Here is a 21076-nt window from a genome sequence, read left to right as displayed (position 1 = left end):
GGACAAGAGTTGTCTTAATTAACTCGGACCGAAGCCTATTTTGTAAAGCCCTACCTTTTGATTTCAAGGCTTCGAATAACAAAGATGAATACGAAGCCCTTATTGCCGAAGTAAGGATGGCAATAGGGTTAGGGATCCCCAGCTTGATCCTGCACAATGACTCCCAACTGGTGGTCAACTAGATCAATGGAATGTACCAGACCAAGGAAGAAAGGATGGACAGTTATCTCCAAGTTGTTAGGATGGAACTTAAAATTTTCAAAACTGCTCAAATCAAACAGATCCCCTAATCCTAGAATAGTCATGCCGATGCTTTAGCTTATTTGGCCACTAGCGACAAGATTGAAGGATTTGATAACATCCCGGTGAGAAGAATATCACAACCCACCACTCAACTAGCCGAGGTGACCCACATGACGATAGACCACAAACCGACTTGGCTAGATAAAATCATCTCACACCTTAAGACAGGAGAATGCCCTGAAGATCAAACCAAAGTAAGAACGCTCAGAACTAGGTCGGTCAGGTACACCCTGATTGATGATGTCCTCTACAAATGCTCTACCCTTCTGCTAAGGTGCTTGAACGAAAAAGAAGCACAGTACGCCTTGAAGATGACCATGAGGAATGTACATAAACCACTTCGGTGGACAATCCTTGGCCTACAAAATCGTACGCCAAGGATACTTTTGGCTTAGAATAAGGCAAGACGACTTCGAATTTGTAAGGAAATGTGACAAATGCTAGTGCCTCGCTCCTATCGTTAGAACACCTCCGTGGGAGTTGAATCTAGTGGTCGTCCTCTGGTCCTTTGCAAAATGGGGGTCAACCTAATTGAACATATGCCCTCGGGGAAGGGAGGAGTAAAATTCACCACCGTGGTAGTGGATTATTTTACCAAGTGCGCCGAGGCAGAACCACTTGCCAAAATTATCGAACAAAAAACAACTGACTTCATATGGAAGTCCGTCATATACCAATTCGACATTCCCCACTCAATTGTCACTGACAACGGGAAACGATTTGACAATTTCCATCTTGCAAATTTTTGTGAGGAGTTTGGTATTAAGAAACACTTTTCCGCATCGAACCACCCGTAAGCAAACGGCCAAGTTGAGGCCATCAACAAGATTATCAAGCAAATGCTAAAGGCAAAACTTGACGCGCTCAAAGGGAGATGGGCTGAAGAACTTCCTAGTGTGCTATGGTCATACCACACCATCACAAGGGCTAACAGTAGTGAAACTCCGTTCTCGTTGGCCTTCGGTGTAGACGCTATAATTTCCCTATAAACTGGCATTTTGTCGCTCTGCACAACTGCCTACGGTGAGGAGGAGAATCAAATGGCCCTTAGAGAAGAACTAGATCTAGTGGAAGAAAAAAGAAATAACGCTAAATTCAGAAATGCAGTCTACAAACAACGAAATGCTATTACTACAATAAAAAGTATGAAAATGGGAGTTCGAATTAGGATCCTTAGTCCTACAAAGAATATTCATCGCCATGAGGGAGGTCAGATCTGGATCATTAGGTCCCAACTGGGAAGGACCTTACATGATAACAAGAATACTACTGAATGTAGTATAAAAACTGGAGGACTGGGCGGAAGGCCTCTGCCCCATCCTTGGAATGCCGAACATCTAAGGTAATACTATCAGTGAGCATGAAAAGCCCCCTCTAATATGTAAACCCACCCATGATATCGAGTGTATTAATAAAAAAGGCTAGTTATTTTAAATATCCTGCGTAAAAACCTAACTGATGATAGATGTCCTATCAAGAAATTTTTCAAAGCCCTACTCTATATGCAGGCCGGGCTAAGGTCACAAGTGCTACAACACCTAGACAAAATTCCTCTTAAGGAATCTGTCAAAGTCCTGCTCCATACGCAGTCCGAGCTAGGGTCGCAAGTACTACGACACTTCAACTAAATTTCTCCTAAGAAATCTATCAAAGCCTTGCTCCATATGTAGGCCGAGTTAAGGTCACAAGTGCTACGACAATTGGACAAAATTCCTCTTAAGAAATATGTCAAAGTCATGCTTCATACGCAGGTCGAGTTAAGGTCGCAAGTGCTGCGACAATTGGACAAAATTCCTCTTAAGGAATCTGTTAAACTCTTGCTTGATACGCAGGCCGAGCTAGAGTCGCAAGTGCTACAACACTTGGACGAAATTTCTCCTAAGGAATCTGTCAAAGCCCTGCTCTATACGCAGGCCGAGCTAGGGTCGCAAGTGCTACAACACATGGACGAAATTTCTTCTAAGGAATCTATCAAAACCCTACTCCATACGCAGGCTGAGATGCGATCACAAGTGCTGCAACACTTAGACAAAATTCCTCTTAAGGAATTTGTCAAAGCGATGCTCCATACACAGATCGAGCTAAGGTCACAACTGCTACGACACTTGGATGAAATTTTTCTCAAGAAATCCGTCAAAGCCTTGCTCTATACGTAGGCCAAACTAAGGTCGTAAGTGCGACGAAACTTAGACAAAATCCCTCCAAGAAACTCTTCAAAACATTGCTTTCAAAGCAAGAAGAAATAAGGTCACATATGTTGTTAAAAAAACTTTTTCTAGTGTCAAAGTCACACGCACTACCAGTAGCTCAAACTAAGAAATTGCACGAGAACGGAAGGTGACATTCATTCATTCCAACAAAGAACCATTCCAAAGTATGCGGAGGTGAGAACAAATGACCATCACAAAATAATTAAATACAGGTCCTACATATCATAACATGTCAAAAGTTTCCAAGTTCACTACATGAGGTTCGTAAATGGCAACCTAGGAATGAAAACCGAGGAGACTGGGGGGTCCTATGAGGTAGAAGCTTGCCCTTTATATCTTCAGCAGCAAGGGAGATCTGAACTTTCACTTCCTTAGATAGCCTCTGTAGCTCATTTTTCTGTTCTTCAAGCGACTCCTCAAGGAAAGCTACGTCGAACTCAGGCCTTTCCTTTTGGATATGCTTAATGATCTCTTCAAGGGCCACAATGTATGCATCTGGGACCAAGGCATCAAACTCATGAGATTCTCTCCAAATCTCCACTACCTTGATGGACTTAGCCTCCACCTCTTCCGCCCTCCTAATGGCCTCCTTTGCCCTTCCATTGGCTTCCTCAACCCTCCTTATGGCTTTCTCAACACGAGATCACTCTTCGTTCACCCTAGCTCACTTTGCATTCTTCAACCTTCTTTTTCTCGGTCTCAATCCTCTAGCTAGCCTTTTCTTCCCAGACCTTCAAGGCTGTATTTTCATCCAAGAGCTTGAGTTTAAATGTCAGCTTCACATTCAGCTCCTCGCCCATTTTACTGAGCCTATCTGCATAGTCTCTCTCCTTGGCTACGAATTGAGCCCGCTCTATCTCCATAATATCATATAAGCTCAAAGTTTGATCCTTGAGCTTATCCAATTTGGCCTTTATTTGGTATAGTATCAATGGGAGCAAGTTATGACAAAGTACGATAGACTACAATGGATTATTTTTCTGAGTACAGTAGTTCAATGGATTATCTTCTCATCCACTACCATCAGGTACAAGATGGACCTATGGCTGTGAAACTGAGCAGTAATTATAGCCTCCCCAATAGGCATTTCAACAAGGAAGCTTTGCTCTTTGTCTCTCCAGCTTCTTGTCAGAAGGTTGGCTGAGTCACATAACGGGGGAGGCAGCGCAGCCGTGGTCTCCCTCGATGGTGATGAGCACGGAGAAAGTCCAAAAAGATATCAGGTTGATGGCCTAATAGATCCTCCAGGCTTGGTCTCTGCAAGTTTGGGCATCTGTCCTGTGATTTCACCGAACTCATAAAAGCCACAACAAGCGTATAAGAGGTAAAGACATTACCACAGTAGTGGGGAGTGCTGAGCTCGGCATAATGGGCATGGCAATGGGGATAAAATCACTGGCGCATCCATAGAAGGCGAGATCATAGGCACTGGCGCAGGAATCATAGTTATCGGTGGCATAGTCATAGCTAGCATCACAGGACGGTTCCTTTTGAGGGGTGGAACCTCTTCCTCAGTTTCTTCAGATTGGTTTTGTGCCCGAACTGGTACTTCTCTCTTCTTAGTTGCAGCCGCTCTCTTGGCTGCTTTATAGTCCAACATTTCATGTAGAGCTAAAGAAACGCGAACATAATCCTCAGCATTTTTATAATAGCAAACCAGTTCGCTCATTAAATTAACTTAACCTCTACCTGAGCTTGTCGGAGTTGATGTGAATACTGCAACCGTGGATGGTCCTGAGACCTTCGCTTGGATAAGACAGACCTGAAATAGTTGGAATTAGAGATCAAGTAATTGTAGGATCTCTGCTTCTTTGGTAAAGCCTCGATCTCTTCAGCTCACCTCTGAGTAGCCTTTGTTAAGGCCGCCTTCTTGTAATCTGTAAAACAAGACATTAGCAGTTAGTATTACTCCAAAATTTTCCACAACTAAACAACCAAAAGACAGCCACTTACATAGAGAATGGTAGAGTGTGGGGACGACATCATCCTTATTCACTTTAGTAAGATGAAACCGCCTCTCCCTCAACACGTAAAAGAACCTCTCTTTCCATTTTTTAATTTGAGGATGGGGTATCCAGCACTAAGGAACCACCCGTCCTCGGCCTAATACTAGTATACCACCAATCAAAATTTTTTGCATCATCTTTAAATGGAAATAGGGAATTAAATTGCTCTACAGTAAGTTTAGGATTCCCTAGCTTATCCCAAAGAATGATCATAGCAATTAGGGTTCACCACCTGTTGGGCATAACTGGGTGGGAGTTATATCCCAGAAAGAAAGGAAATTACGGATAACTCTAGAAATGGGCAATCTAAGCCCGATGTGCAAAATAATCGAATTTAGGGCGACAAATCCCACTGGGAGAGTGTCAGCCCAATCAGAAGGTTTGGGAATTATCATTATTACTGAGCTCGAAATATCAAACTTAGCCCTCCAACTCATCAATAGATTCCCGGTTACTACCGACCTATAGGAGCTTGCCCTCCACTCTCCTAAGTCATTCCCCTCATTTTCCCCATGAGACCCGACCTCCTCTCCTTTCTAACCCTCTGGATCCACTCCATGTTCATAGGGTGCGCTAAATCTATAGGGTTAACGATTGAAATAGGGATAGGAGTTAAGATTTCTCGACAACTAAATGATGAGCTAGAGATAAGAGGGACCGATTCTTCCTACTGGTTACCCTAGGAATGTACCAGCGACTCGTCGGAGCTCATGAAAAAAGTAAAGAAAAAGAATGAATAGAAAAGAGCGTAGAGAAAAAAATAGGAATACATGGGGACTGGGAAACAGACGACCTCACTCAAATAAGGAAAAGTGCACTCAAAAGAAAAAGGGTGAGAGTTCTCGGTGCCTTGTACAGAATAAATCATACAAAGTGAAATGACAAAATGAAGAGTCAAAAGGAATTTAAAAAGAAGGAAAACCAAGGGATTTAATCTGGGCCATTTACTTAATAAAACGGAGGGAAAATCAATGATCTGGATCTTGTGGACCCTAAACGATGTAGTTTCCCTATACAGCTTCCCAAAGAAGCTTTTGCTAAATGCTATACAACTCACACCGCTGGGAAAGTGACAGATGGCACTGCAATAATTACATTTTCAGAAGAAAAGGACCTAGTGAGTTCAAAAGTCAGTCCCTCTTTTAGAGCAGCACTCACCTGGGGGTGTCTGTTGACAGTCGACCTCCAGTCTCACATCTATTGAACGTGATGGCTACTGCCCTCATTAAGCAATTAAGGGAGAGATCGGTGGCATGTGGTTTGAGCTCGGCACAAGTAGCTGATTTGATGGAATGACGTAATTTCGGCCAAGCCCCTTATAAGTAGTGAAAAATTATCCCCTCCAAAAAGGGTAGAGGGTTTTGGGGGGAAAAAGAGAGAGAGAGATAGAAAAGTGTACAAATTGATCTCTCTATATGAATATGAAGGCTCATTTTTCTTAAAGTTGGCTTAAAAATTAGTCCTCACAATTTTTTACGCCAACAAAACATAAACAATTCCAAATAATTTCAATTCGTCATCAAGGCAATCCAACCCACACAAACACATGTCCAATAAAAAAAAATTTAATGGTTTTTTTTTTAATTTTTCAATTTTTTTTTTATCATATCATACAAACGAGCAAATAAAACATACTAATCTACACCTCTAAACTTAAAATGCACCTTATCCCTAATATGTACACAAAATAAAACATGTATATGATGTTTCTCATTTAGCACTTGGTCTTTTATCTTCCTTCAATATCCTTTCCTTACTCGTTTTGTAAAATATTTTCATAATAATGAAAAAAATTTCAATATAATATTTTTAAAATTTTCCATTTTTTAAAACAAAAAAAGAGAAAGAAAAAGAAGAAAAATAATTTTTATTTATATATTTTTATTTTTTTAATAAGAGAAAAAGGAGAAAAAATTCAGAATTTATTTTTGTCAAGAAAAAATGAATACAGAAAGAAAGAAATAAGAAAATGAAAGTTTTTTTTTTTTTATCGGAGGTTGCAAATACACAGTTGATCGTTGTCAACTTAGTTTTTTATTTAAGTAAAATTGGAAAACATGTCTATTTTTTTTTTTAAAATGCAATCCTAAATTCTATATATAATGCATAACAAAAAATTTAAAAGTTTAAGGTTAAAAAATTCAAAATGGGGTTGTCTATCATTAGTTCTTAATTGGGTTAATGTAACAAACGGTCATTGAACTTACGCGAAAATTATAAAACGGTCACTGAAGTTTAAAACATTTAAAAACGGTCACTTAAGTTCCGGGCGGTTTCACTAATGGTCACTGAAGTTTTTAACACTTGCACAAATGGTCACTGACAGTAGCAAAATGATTCTAATTCAAACTTAAGGACCAAAACACATGACCATACAAATTTTTTAGGACCTCAGGTGCAAACTTTCGGCCACCTTAAAGCCCCCCTCCCTGAAAAATTGGCTTTTAATTTGATGATTAAGGTCAGTTCTGGATTAATTAGTTCAATTGAACTGTTACCCATGGTCGTATGATGCTGCTGGAGACTCGATTAGGACCAATTTTGCAATTCAATGATGTGGGAGGAGAATTGGAGGCAGATCTAATTTCTCGTTCCATTCGATGCGTAAGACCGCTTGGTTTGATTCAACCCTGTTGATCCGAAATTGGCGGTGACCCATAGGTTCATTGAATGTGCCATGAAGAGATGGTCCACAACAGTGGGTAGCGTCATCGACACCGAAATTGGGGATGAATGGTCCAAGTTCGCTGTGAATAAAAATGGCTGGAGATTTTTATACTTTTATTTGTTTGGTTCGAAATTAGCGGTGATCGATAAGGTCATTGGATATGCCATGAAGATGCGGAAATAGGGATGGTGGTCTGCGATCGTGGGTAGCATCATCGGCACCGAAAATTGGGGCTGAATCGTCCGAGTTCGTTGTTGCAATTTTTGGCCATTTTTGGTTACATGGGCAGCCTTCTTTGACCAGAAATTTCAGGCAAATCTGATGGAGTTTCGGCCATTGGTTGGATGAGTTGGAAAGAGTGAAGTGAGGGCTTCAAGGTGGAATGTTGGTCTAGCGGCAAGGTGGTCGAAGGTTGGAGTTGTGGTGGTCCATAGGTGGTGGCTCAAAATTCTCAAAATTCACCACCTTTGCTCTACCAGTCGGAAGTTTGCACCTGAGGTCCTCAAAATTCTGTATGGTCAAGTGTTTCGGTCCTAGTTTGAATTAGAATCATTTTGGTAACTTCAGTGACCATTTGTGAAAGTTTTAAAAATTTCAGTGACCATTAGTGAAACCGCCCGAAACTTAAGTGACCGTTTTGTAATTTTTGCGTAAGTTCAGAAACCGATTGTGAAATTAACCCGTTCTTAATTTATAGTTTCAAACTTGACTTTTTGAGCAATGACATTTCATGACACATTGGATATTGCTTTGGAGGTCTTGTTTAGCTTGCATAGACTATCTTTGCACCACACTTCATACGTCCTTCAAGTTCTTACTTTACTTTTTGAATACAATATAACTTGCCTAAATTACCCAATTCAAACTTAACAAAGAATCATTCGATTTATTCATCTGCTTTAATCATAAAATCAACGAAGTTGAAGATTTGCATACTAATTCTATCTTCTTTGAATACTACTAATTTTATTGACTCCATGATTAATTTCTCTATTTCTACGTGTTCTTCTTCATAAGTTATTGATTCCTCAAAATGAATTATGAAGAGATCCTTCATAAACAATTTATTTGGTTCCTTCGAAATTATTTGATCTTCAATCCTTTTATACGAGGAAGACATCTTCCAAAAGCATGTCACCATCATCTTCTTCTTCATATGAATCATCAAATTTATATAGAAATTAAAAAATTCTTTAATTTAATAAACAAAATCGTCTAGATGTTCATATGTATGTTATATCAAAAATAAAGGATTCGAAATTTTACCTAAATCCGATGATAAATTCTTGAATTTATTCTGAATCATGAACTTCCAAATTTATAATTCCAAGAACATGATGTTTCAAACTTTCAGATCTTCTATAGTATTCTCCAAAGTTAAGACTACACCGGTGGATAGACACATTCTTTTACCTAAATCAAGAAACCAATTCTTCAATTGGACAATTGAAGAACTCAAGAAAAATAATTTTTCTCTCTCTTTTTTCTCCCTTCAAAATTTGAACACCATGAAATTATGTATTATGAATATTGTACAATTTCATGGGATGTTTAGGATCCATCTAGTCTCTATCTATAGAGATAGAAGAGTTTCAATCCTTATACAATAATAATTATTCAAATGGGAGTTCGAATTAAAATTCAAGTATGAGATTTAATTAAAGTTTAAATCCAATTAATTTATATTTAATTACATGTGTAGTCATAAAACTTCAATTACAATTATAATTAAGTTTACAACTTTCATAGTAATTACAACTAAGTACAAAATTCTATTGTAATTATAACTAAACTCAAAACTATTATAATTACTATAATTAAGTTCCAATACTTCATGAAACTATCATAGGGACCTGATCGGACATATATTATCAAAGGTCTAATAATTAGATCCTATCTAGTCAACCTTAGACCACCCAATCTAATTATTGATCTTTACCTTTTTCACTAAAGGCAAATGACTAAACTCTCGGGATATATAAGATCATAGAAGTCAATAAAGTTGTAATACTTTCCTCTGACCTACTGTATATGTATTTTATTCCCGTCCGAAATTCGATAATTTGGTACGAGCATAAATGATCATTCTACTTTTTTAATTATCATCATTAACTCAAGCACCATTTTCTTCAACGATCATGTGAACTAATCATAGATGTCGAAGTTTAGTCATTGCTAAACACTAGCTTAGATTTTAACCGTTTAACAGAAAATACTTAAGTCATCACTCTACCTATTTTTTAGGATGACGGTCCCTGACACGAATTCATATTCTCTACTTTGCTCATTCTCAAGCTTCCAACTCATCAAGATATTTGACCAATCAAATTGATCTCGCCTATTGATAAATTATAGAACCATTAAAATCACGAAAATATATACATAATCCTATCAATGGATTTAGATTAAATACACTGTGGTATAGTGAAATTTAATTCTCCGTGAGGTCATACTATAAAATTAAATTCGACACGTGGTCCGTTTAATACACTCCAAGTATACTAGTGTTAGATTTAACTATTTCTGTAATAAGGACAAATCACAAACATGAATAATAATCAATCAACACTTTAACCTTTCAGTATAAGATGTCAATGCTTATACATTGATTGTGAACAAATTATTTATGATCAAAATATAAGTTGTGTTATACTGTAATTCTCAATGCAAGTACCCAACTCATATTGTCTCAAGTTATCATAGACATTTTAATTTGTATGCTCAATAATAAATAATGTAATAAATAAATAAAACCACAACTTATAATTATTTCATCATAGCAAAATATACTATATGTGCGTGCAACCCAACCAATCTCCCACTTGCCCTAGAGTATATGTGTCGTGTCTTGCAACCTCACATCTTGTAGATGTCCTTTAAAAACTTAGCCAATAAGTTCTTCGTAAATGAGTTTACAAGATTATTCCAGTAGCAATTTTACTGACAACCACATTTTCTCTATCAACCATCTCTCTTAAGAGATGATATTTTCGTTCAATATGTTTACCCCTCTGATGACTCTTGGTTATTTAGTATCTGTAATAGTCCTATTGTAATCCCAATACAGTGTAAAGGGTTGTGCAGATACAAGTACAACCTCAATATCCATAAGGATTTTCTAAGTCATACAGCCAATTTGGTAGCTTCATAAACTGCCACATATTTGGCATCAATAGTGGAATCAGCAATGCATAATTGCTTGATATTTCTCCAAATAATGGACCAAACATCAAATGTAAACAATACCAATGTAGACTTATGACAGTCTTCATCATTCTCGAAGTCTAAATCATTTTGACCTATCAAAACAAGATTTGACGAGGAGCATATAATTCCTTGTTCTCTGGAGGTACTAAAAGATATGCTTTTATCGCCATTCGATGTTTTGATTCTAATGTTAAATAGATTTCGACTCACCATACCAACAGTATAATAAATGTTAGGAATATTGTAAAGTATAGCATACATGAGACTATCTATTGCCAATGCATAAGGTATACTACTCATGTACTCAATCTCTTTACGAGTTTTCGCAAACTGATCCTTAAAGATTTAGATTCGATGCCTAACGGCAAAATCTTGTATAGCAAATCTGACAAGTATCTTGTCAACATATAAGACTTAGGGCAAAAGATATCATCTTGTTCTTTCAATCTCTTAAGATCTGAAACTTAGAACTTAGCTAGCTTTATTAAGTCCTCCATATGAAACTGTTGGGCCAATCACGTTTTCGTAGACAATAATGCACCTACACTATTTCTAATGAGTAGAATATCATCTACATAATCACGAGGAATAATATAACTTCGTCTTGTATTTTATTATAGATATAGGACTCATCAAAATTCTTATTAAAACCAAATGTCTTAATCACTTTGTTGAATAGCTATTCCAGGATCTCAATATCTGCTTCGATCCATAAATAAATCTCCGAATCCACATTACCCAAATCTCCTTATATAAAGTCAGATCATCAATGTGTACCATGGAGATCACATATTGGACTCTCCACTCAACAAGTACCTTAAAGGTAAATTAATAATCTTCCGACTTTCTTTAAGAGACGATTGATCTAGGACTGTGGCATCATTTGGAATGTAATATTTTTGTCAATGCTGGTATTACCGTTAGGTGACTCCGTTACCTCCTCATTACCTTCAACGTTCTATTGATCTATTGGATCAAATGACTACTCATCTCTCCCACTCAGATCACGTTGCCCAGGTTTTTACTTGACACCATGGATGTCTGTCCTAAGTTGTATTCCAGGAAATAATGAGATAGGATTGTTCTCACTCATTTCTTCCAACACGACCTTATTCTTGGATTGGGATTATAATATACTTATCCTCTAGGAAGGTTGTATTTGTGCTAATAAAAACCTTCCTATCTAGAGGACCATAAAAATTATCTCTTGGTATCTTTAGGGTATCTCACAAACAGACATATTTCTAACCTAGACTTCAACTTTTTTGCCTTCTCTTCCAGCATGTGAGTTGGACCCTTAAATCTTAGTTGTGATGCAAACATGGCTTGAATCCATTCCAAAATTTCAGGAAAGTCTTCAGAATAGAGTTTAGAAGGAACTGAGTTAAAAAAAAAAAATGTATCCAATTGTTTTCAATGTATATCCCAAAATGAGAAAGGTCGAGTTGTGAAACTCTTCATTGATCTAACCATATTAAACAATCTAGTATTTCTTCTTTCTAAAAAAATCATTCCATTTAGGTATTGAGATGTATTCAATTAAGAAATAATACCATTTTCTGTTTAAGTGTCCCTGAATTATTCCGAGAGGTATTCACAACCTAGATCAGATCGAAGTATGTTAATACTCTTACCCAAATGTTTTTCGACCTTAGTCTTATTCTCTTTTGATTTCTCAAAGTTATTTAACTTTTAAGGCATTAGGTAAATATATTTGAATCAAGAGTAATCATCTGTAAAGAAATACTCATAGTTCCCCTTATCAAATGTATTCATAGGTCTACACATATCAGAATGCATTAGTTCCAATACATCTTTGGATCTATCCTTTTGTGAAAAAAAAAAAAAAAAAAAGATATCTCTACAGTGTTGAGTTCTTGAAGAACGCTGAAGAAGGCCAAAAGGTTTGAAGGTGAATCATGAATATCAAACAAGAAGACTTGATGGTGAATTCAAGAAGATTAAAGATTAATGAAATTTTGTAAAACAGGCTATAAGGGTAATTCCTAAAACATCCATATGTTTATCTATCTTCCATAATGATTTTATTTTTGTCGATTTAACATTTTAGTCTCAGTTTGACAATCATTATTAGGAAACACTTTTTCTCCAAACTCATTTTCAACCATGCATTCATATAATAAAATATTCTGCATGTAAATTCAAAATTTTTCCTACTTTTAACTATATATTCTCCTAGAAATTACTATTCAATCACACATTTTTCAATAAAATAATATTACACGTAAATCTTAAACTTTTCCTCTTTTCAACCATTTATTTTCCAAAAAAACACTATTCCAAAAATTAAAATGTCACATAGTAGGGTCAAAATGGTAATAAAATCCTTATTTCCAACAGAACCGACACCACTAAGCACTATTGTCCGGAAAACAAACACCACTTGTTCCTTCCACCTCGCCATAATTTCCTATTTCCATTTGAACGGGGAATGGTGGATTTGATTTTGAATCTGATAACACATTTGAATCTTGGATAAATCAGAGAGCTTGATCCAACTAAGACTATTGCATTTTGATAATTGAAATTGTTTTTGCTAGTTGTGGTAGGTGTGGTGATGGAAATAGACGACAAGTGGTAGCAATGGTGGTTTCTTCGAAATTTGTGTGCCTTCTTTGAGTAGCAAGCATAAATCTTTATGGTTGTTGTGCCAGAACATATCTAGTGAAAGGATTGTTTAGTAATGAACAAATGAAGATGAAGTTAAAAAGTTTAAATCTCATGAGCATAATTAAACTTTATGGAAATAGAAAACAAAAAGGAAAAAGTAATTAAAATGAAGGGGGAAAATGATCCCAGGATAGTGATTGCACTTTCTCCTTAAAACAAAATTACCCCCACAATGATGTTAATGGTTCATGGCATTTGTCTCCCAAGATACAACTAATTTAACTTGTGATAGAAGCACTTCAAACCACAGGCAACTGCAAACTCGAATGGAATGTATCCTCTCTACAAGAAAAAAGATATGGAATGCTTTATGGAGAGTTTTTGCTAGAGATTTGATGCAATGCTCAATGTAAAAGTGATATGGGATGCATTATGGACTTCAAAAATGTCCTATTTTTAAAGAATGAGGGGTTGTGGATGAAGTGATGCGTACCAAACCTCGCAGCTTTATGAAGGAAAGCATCACTTGCTATGGCTTGCCTATCGCTCAAGTGCTAGTGTCAAAATTTTTCGCTTGCCTGTAGCTAGCTTGTCATTCAAGTGACAGCCTGTCACTCCAGCGATAGGCAAGAGATGGAATTAGGCAGAAATCAAGGCCAGTTTTTCCTCTATTTTCCTTCCAACTTTGGACCATAATTTCTCATTCATACGAAATGGTTCCCTAATACACCATGATGATCTATTCACCGAATAGAACAAGTTAGCCTATTTACATTTGTAATTTATCTATCGGATTAAGCCTAAAAATTTGGCCGAAATTAACACAAAAGTAACTTTTTCAACATTTTTGTTTTTAACACTCAACTAGATTTTCTTCAATTTTTAAACTGATTCTCAACAATCCCTCACGTGAATGTAAAATTCGAATATACATATATAATGCAAAAATTTATGATGAATAGAGAGAGGAAAAACATTGTATAAGGTAAGGTCGCTTCCGACTTTGAACCTTAGTGAAATACTGTCGAACTTACTTAACTAATTGGTGAATGTAATGTCTTGAACCATTCATCCGTTAGTGTAAGCCAAGACAACAATACTCACACAATTGTCTTCCTTAATTCGTTCATAATTCTCATGACTTTGTTCATTTTGGCCATTAACCGTTCTTGGGTTTTATAAATGTTCAAAGAATTTTAGCCTCAAAAATCCTCATTGAAGCAGCTACACTTCACACTTACATAGATGACCTTCTATTAAGAGTATTCTGGCCGACCCCTTGACTTAATCAAGATATGGGAATCATTAAAGAAGTATCTTAACCTCTAATCATCTTGTAGAAAGCACCTCAATATCATAGGAATGAGTTAGGAAATAATTTCCTAAGTGCTTCATTGAATTCTCATAACTTAATTATCCCTTTGAACTAAGATCTTAGGATCTCCAGTTAACAATATAAGGTTATCATTACAAAGACTCTTACATAGTAGACTTTAATCACATTCCTTTCGATAGGCAAATCTTTCATAAGTAGATCCATTATATTCTCCTTTGATTTCACATAATCTATTGAGATGATGTCATTAGAGATTAATTGCTTAATAGTATTGTGTCTAAGACGTATATGTCTAGACTTACCATTTTACATGTTGCTTCGAGCCCTTCCAATAGCCAATTGACTATCACAAGGTATACTTATTGTAGGTTTTGACTTAAGCCAACATGGAATATCTTCTAAGAAGTTACAAAGCAATTTTGATTCTTCTCCATCTTTGTCCAAAGCAATTAACTCAGATTTCATCATTGATCGAGCTACACACGTTTGCTTTGTCGATTTTCATGACACAGCAGCTCCACCAATGGTAAATACATAACCACTAGTAGACTTAGATTCTTTCGTGTTGGATATCCAATTGCATCACAATATCTTTCCAATATCGCGAGATAATTTGAAAAGAGTAAATCCATAGGTTAAGGTATCATTCAAGTACCTAAGAACCATTGTTAAAGCTTTCTAATGATCATGGCTTTGATTAATAGTGAATCTACTAACTTTATTCACAATGAAAGCTATGTCCGATCGAGTGCATTTCGTAATATACATTAGACTGCCTATCACTTATGAATACTTTAGTTGTGACACACATTCACCCATATTTTTGACAAAGTGTAAATTTGTTTCAATAGGGTTTTTTGTTGGACTTTCATCAAACATGTTATACCTTTTAAGTATACTTCAATGTAGTGAGATTGGAAAAATATAATTCCTTCTAATATTCTAGAGATCTTAATCCCTAAAATCACATCAGCCACACCCATGTCCTCTATCAAAATGTTTTGTTTACATTTTCTTGGTGTTTAACATTATTTTGTGATGTGTTTAGCATTATTTTGTAACTATTGCCCTTTATTAACATGTTGTCTACATATAGACATACAATCACATAGGCATCTGGTGTATGTTTAGGTATACACACTTGTCACACTCGTTTATCTTAAATCCCTTTGACCACATTGTTTTGTCAAAACTTTTGGTACCATTGTTTAGGAGTTTGTTTCAATCCATATAAGAACTTAGCGAGTTTGTGATTAGGAGAGACAAACTCTTCGAGTTGTTTTATGTATATCTTCTCTTCTAACTCACCATTTAGGAATGTCGTTCTTATGTCAATTTGATGAATCCCAAGGTTGTGTATTGCCGAAATTGTAATTAATAACCTTATCGAAGTGATTCTAGTTACGGATGAGTAAGTATCAAAGAAGTCAAGCCATTCTTTTTGTCTATATCTTTTGGCAATCAATCTAGCCTTATGTTTGCCAATGGATTCATCCGGTTTAAGTTTCTTCTTGAAAATTCATTTATGCCCTAAAGGCTTGTTTCCAATAGGTAAATCAACTAATTTCCAAATATGGGATTGCATTATAGAGTCTATCTCGCTATTGATTGCTTGTTTCCAGTGTAGTGCTTTCGATTTAGATGTTACTTCATCGAAAGTTTTTGGGTCATTTTCTACCATATATGTTAGAAAATATGGGCCAAACATCATAGATATCCTAGTTTGGTTCTTCCTCAATTGAAGCTCCATTTCTAGTTTCATAAGTTCTTTTATTTAAACTTTTATTTTCCTTTTCTTTACATGGAAAGACATTCTCGAAGAATGGTGTATTTCTTAACTTAGTTATGGTTCTCTCATGTACATTTTAAATTTCATATTTATGTAATAGGAAATGATATGCACTAATATTATAGGCATATCTAATATATATGCAATCAATCGTTTTGGAACCAATCTTAACTTGTTTAAACTTAGGGATTTCAACCTTAGTGAAACACACCCATACTTTTAAGTGTTGGTGGGAATGAGGATGACCTTTTCATAACTCATATGGGATTTCTCCCATTTTCTTGAGGGATGTATTGTTGAGAATACTATTTTCCATTAAATTAGCTTTCTCCTACAAGTTCTGAAATAAACCCGAACTTAACAACATTGCATTCATCATTTTCTTAAGGGTTCGATTTTTACGTTTAGCAACACCATTCGATTGAGGAGAGTAAGATGTCTTTGTTTGATGAATAATTGCATGTTCAGAACAAAAATCTTCAAACGGTGCCCCGTATTCACCTCCTCTATCATTATAAATATTCTATATTTGTTTACCATGTTGAGTTTCAAATTTAGCCTTATAACATTTGAATACATCTAAAGCCTCGTCTTTACTTCGTAGTAGAAAGATGTAACAATACTTTGTACAATCATCCAAGAAAATTATAAGGTACTTTTTTACTACATTTAGTTTGAACGAATTTCAAATCACATATATCGCTATGTATTAATTCTAAAGGTATTGTGTTCCCTTGATCGAGTAAAATGATGTTTTAGCCAACTTTGCTTCAACACATACTTTACATTTATGATTAGGATCGATCTTAAGCGCCGGAATTAAACTTTAATTCATAAGTTTACACAAAGATTGTAATTTACATGTCCCAATCGACTATGACACAAACAAGACAACTCAAGCATAAACACAAAATTTAAATCTTTACTCATAATGTTTACCTCAATACCATTGTAAGAACGTTCATTTTGAACATTCCATCACACAAATATTCTTTTCCTACATACATCTCATTCTCAATGAGTACAAATTTATCGAATGCTAATACAAATTTGAAGCTATTTTTGCTAAGTAGAGACCCGGATACTAGATTCTTGTTAATCTCCAGCAAATTTAGGACATTATTGTGGATGAGTTATTGATTGAAATTCATCTGCAATGTAACTTTTCATTGTCCTTCAACTTTGGAATTTGCAGAGTTTCCCATACAACTCCATTCAACTCTTTGTAGTTAAAGAACAAAGCCTTGTCTACACACACGTGATGGGTAGCACTAGTATCAACCCACCATTACCATGAATTTCCAACATTGTTACATTCAGAAACAACTATAGGCAGATTCATTTCTTGTATCCCATTAGACAGTGTGTCTCTTTCAACCATGTTTGCTTGTGCGTTTCTCTCTAGCTTTTGACATTTAGTTGAATGATGTCCGACCTTTCCATAACAATTGCTTTGAAAATTTTTGGCTTTCTTGAAGTTGTCTCTTCTCGGTGCATCACCGGATATTTTGCGTTTCTTGTTGACAACTTTCAAACTGGTTTCAGCAAAGTATGCTCAAAGTTGGGCAATAGATCTTCTCTCAATTTTCCTATTGTCTTTTTCGATCCTCAAGCGAACTATCAATTCCTCCAAATTCATTTTCTTAGGTTTGTGCTTGAGATAGTTTTTTAAATCTATTCACATGGGAAGAAGTTTCTCAATGATGACAGTAACTTGGAAAGATTTGCTCAATTCCATCTTTTGCGCATATATGTCATATAGTAGAACTTGAAGTTCTTGCACTTAACTTATCACTGCTTTGGAGTCTACAATCTTGTGGTCAAAAACTTGCCGACTATGAGCTTCTTTGTTCTTGCATCCTCGATCTTGTACTTTTTCTTTAATGAGTTCATATATGCTTAGTTGAGTCGTTCAAACTATACACTCCATATACTTTTTGCATAAGAAGTCCGAGTGTTTCCATGAATCCAAATAAATAATCAATTCACGATTATTTTCTTTTTCTTACACCAGTGTTGTAGTCTCTTTTAGAAACTTTGCCAAATTTAGAGTGGTAAGATAGAATAACGTCTTTTATTGCTATATCTTGAAGTCCATGCCTCCAAACCTTTCTAGTTTTTCCCCATGTGGGATTGTAATATTTTGAAGTGGCATAGCCAAAGGCGGAACCACATTATTCGTACTATTGGTTGTCTAACTCATAGTAATCTCAATGGTATTCAGTTCTGTTACACAAACAGAAGTTCAACACAGACACAAATAAAATGGAATAACATGCAAAGCCTATTCCAAAAATGAAGATAACGGGTTTGTATCCACAATACAACAACAGACAAAATTTTGTCTTAAGATTGTCGTGCTAGAATATATATGGTGAAAGGGTTGTTTAGCAATGAACAAATGAAGATAAAGTTAAAAAGTTTAAATCGCGGAAGCATAATTAAACTTTATGGAAGTAAAAAACAAAAAGAAGAAAGTAAGTAAAATGAATGTGGAAAATGATCTGAAGCAAGTAATGACACTTTCTCCTTAAGACAAACTTGCCCTACAACGGCGTTAAAGGTTCATAGCACTTGTCTCTCAAAATACAACGGATTTAACTTGTGATAGAAGTACTTTAAATCACAAACAACAGCAAACTCGTACGGAATTTATCCTTTCTACAAGGAAAAATATATAGAATGATTTTTAGAGAGTTTTTATAAGAGAATTATGCAATGCTCAATGCAAAAGTGATATGGGATGTATTATGAGCACCCAAATAGTTCTATTTATGGAGAATAAAGGGTTGTGGGTGAAGTGATACATATCAAACCTCGTAACTTTACTAAGGAAAGCATCACTTGCTGTCGCTAACCTGTCACTGGCCTCTCGCTCAAGCGCCAGTGTCAAAATTTTAACATAAAATATTCACTTATTTGTCGCTAGATCGTCGCTCGAACAATAGGCGAACGACAGAATTAGGCAGGAATCTAGGCCAATTTTTCCTCTATTTTCCTTCCGACTTTGAACCACAATTTTTCATTCATTCAAAATTGGTTTTGAGATTCCAAATATACCATGATGGTCATTTTTCCTTCCAAAAATTTGTTGTACCCATATTTTGCACAATTTTGCATCAAAATGATTAATGTCATTTTTGCCCTTCTTTTCTATTTTGTATCAAATTTTTGTTAAGGGTATTTGTATCTCTTTTGTTATACACAAATTTTAATTATTAATTTTTTTTATGATAATGTAATCAATAATAATTAAGGAATGAATTCAATATTTTCGTTGACTAAACGTAATTATTTATTTAGTAATTTATGTCGTAATAAAATAAATAAATAAATAATTTTCGAAATAAATAAATTGTAAAGAATAAAAAAATGAAGAAAATGGTGAAACATTATGTATTTGGTGCAACTTTTGATGTATTGGGTTGCAGATGATTTTCTATTTAGTGCAAAACAATTCAAAACTTACCTTAAGTTTTGATGCAGGATTGGAGATGGCCTTAGGGTGTCTATTAAACCATTTTTTGGCTACCAAAATTAGCGAATAATGATTTGAATTATTTATGTTGGTTAAAGTCGCAATCTAATGAAACCATTTTTTTCCCATCGCCGCCGCTGCTTTGTATATTCCCGGTTCCAGTTTGGATTTCAATTTTGGGTTACTTGAGATTGATTTGATTTTCATTGTTGTCTAATTGGTAGTGCTTTACGAGTTTCAATTTTAATAGAAATGAGCTACTTTGGAGTTGGAAATCTGTAATTTCAGTTGGTTGTGCTCGTGGGGAAGAAAGGGTGGGTGGGAAGCTAAAGGGAATTCTTTTATTTTTATTTTTATTTTTAATTAATAATTTTTTTAAGACTCATTTGTACTTTTTTTTTTAAAAAAATTGAAATTATTGTTGCAATAAATTTTTTATTTATTTTTCTTTTTTTTATTTAAATAAAAATGTATATTCATCATTTAACATCTTTTTATTGAGAAAATGAAAGAAAAATGGGTATTGGACTCTCCAAAATTAAATAGGGAATTTTTCGCCAGTTCCAAAAGGTAAGGGTATTGCACAAGGGTCTAAAAGGTAGGGGATATTGCAACAATAAATCGAAAAGAAAACAAATACATTTTTCTATTTGAACTTATTTTCTCATGTGATTTTAATCATTCATCTTCTAATATTTACAATTAAGTCCTCTTCATTTTAAAATAATTATAGCTGACTCGAAGCCAAGTTCTAAAATTTTGTAATTTAGTCATCAAACTTTTCAAATGTTGAATTTAACTCTCTAAATTTTTACGGAATGATCCTTTGGTACTTCTAATTGATCTCTTACAACTAAGTTGCAAATAGTTTTTTTTTTTTTTTTTTTTTAAAGTTGTATCCATGTTGAAACTTTCCTATGATTAGCATAATTTACACAAATTTAAGTAGATATTTGCTCGATTTACATATAAATAAATAAGAATAAAAATCCAAATAGACGTATAAAATACACTTATCAGTGGTCTTTCGTAACAAATTGAATATTTGTTTGATAATCATAATTTTCGAACTTTTTTTCTACATACTCATTTTTAATCACACACTCACATAATAAAATATTGTGCATGTAAACTCATAAAAAAATTTCTTACTTTTTAACCACACGTTCTTCTAAAAATCAATATTCAAAACTCTTTTTTCCCCCAAAAGTATGGTTTTCAAACAAGGGTTTAATTACCTAAAATTTGATGATTGACTTTAACATGAATTATTATTTGGAACCGTGAAATTAATTGATTCACGTAAAAATGAGATGCTCATTCAGGAATTTTTCATCTTCAATTTTTAGCCTCCGTTTGTTTCTTATTTTTTTTCATTAAAATGAAAAATATGACTGTTATCCATCAAATCAAGTCACCAAATTTGAATTTCTATCTTCTGTGTGGAA

The 21076-nt window shown here is 35.0% G+C and overlaps 1 protein-coding gene across 1 annotated transcript in view; it reads left to right on the top strand.

Annotated features, from left to right (window-relative positions):
• Positions 1-17576: 17576 nt before the first annotated feature.
• LOC111400324 (30S ribosomal protein S9, chloroplastic) overlaps positions 17577-21076 on the top strand; it is a 5790-nt gene continuing 2290 nt past the window's right edge. The window contains exon 1 of the mRNA XM_023027739.1: positions 17577-17699. Within this exon, the coding sequence (XP_022883507.1) occupies positions 17577-17699 (123 nt within the window). The remainder of the gene's footprint in view (positions 17700-21076) is intronic.

The sequence above is a fragment of the Olea europaea genome, chromosome 10, assembly GCF_002742605.1.
Source record: "Olea europaea var. sylvestris chromosome 10, O_europaea_v1, whole genome shotgun sequence".
NCBI classification, from domain to species: Eukaryota; Viridiplantae; Streptophyta; class Magnoliopsida; order Lamiales; family Oleaceae; genus Olea; species Olea europaea.
This window is presented reverse-complemented; position numbering and strand designations above follow the sequence as displayed.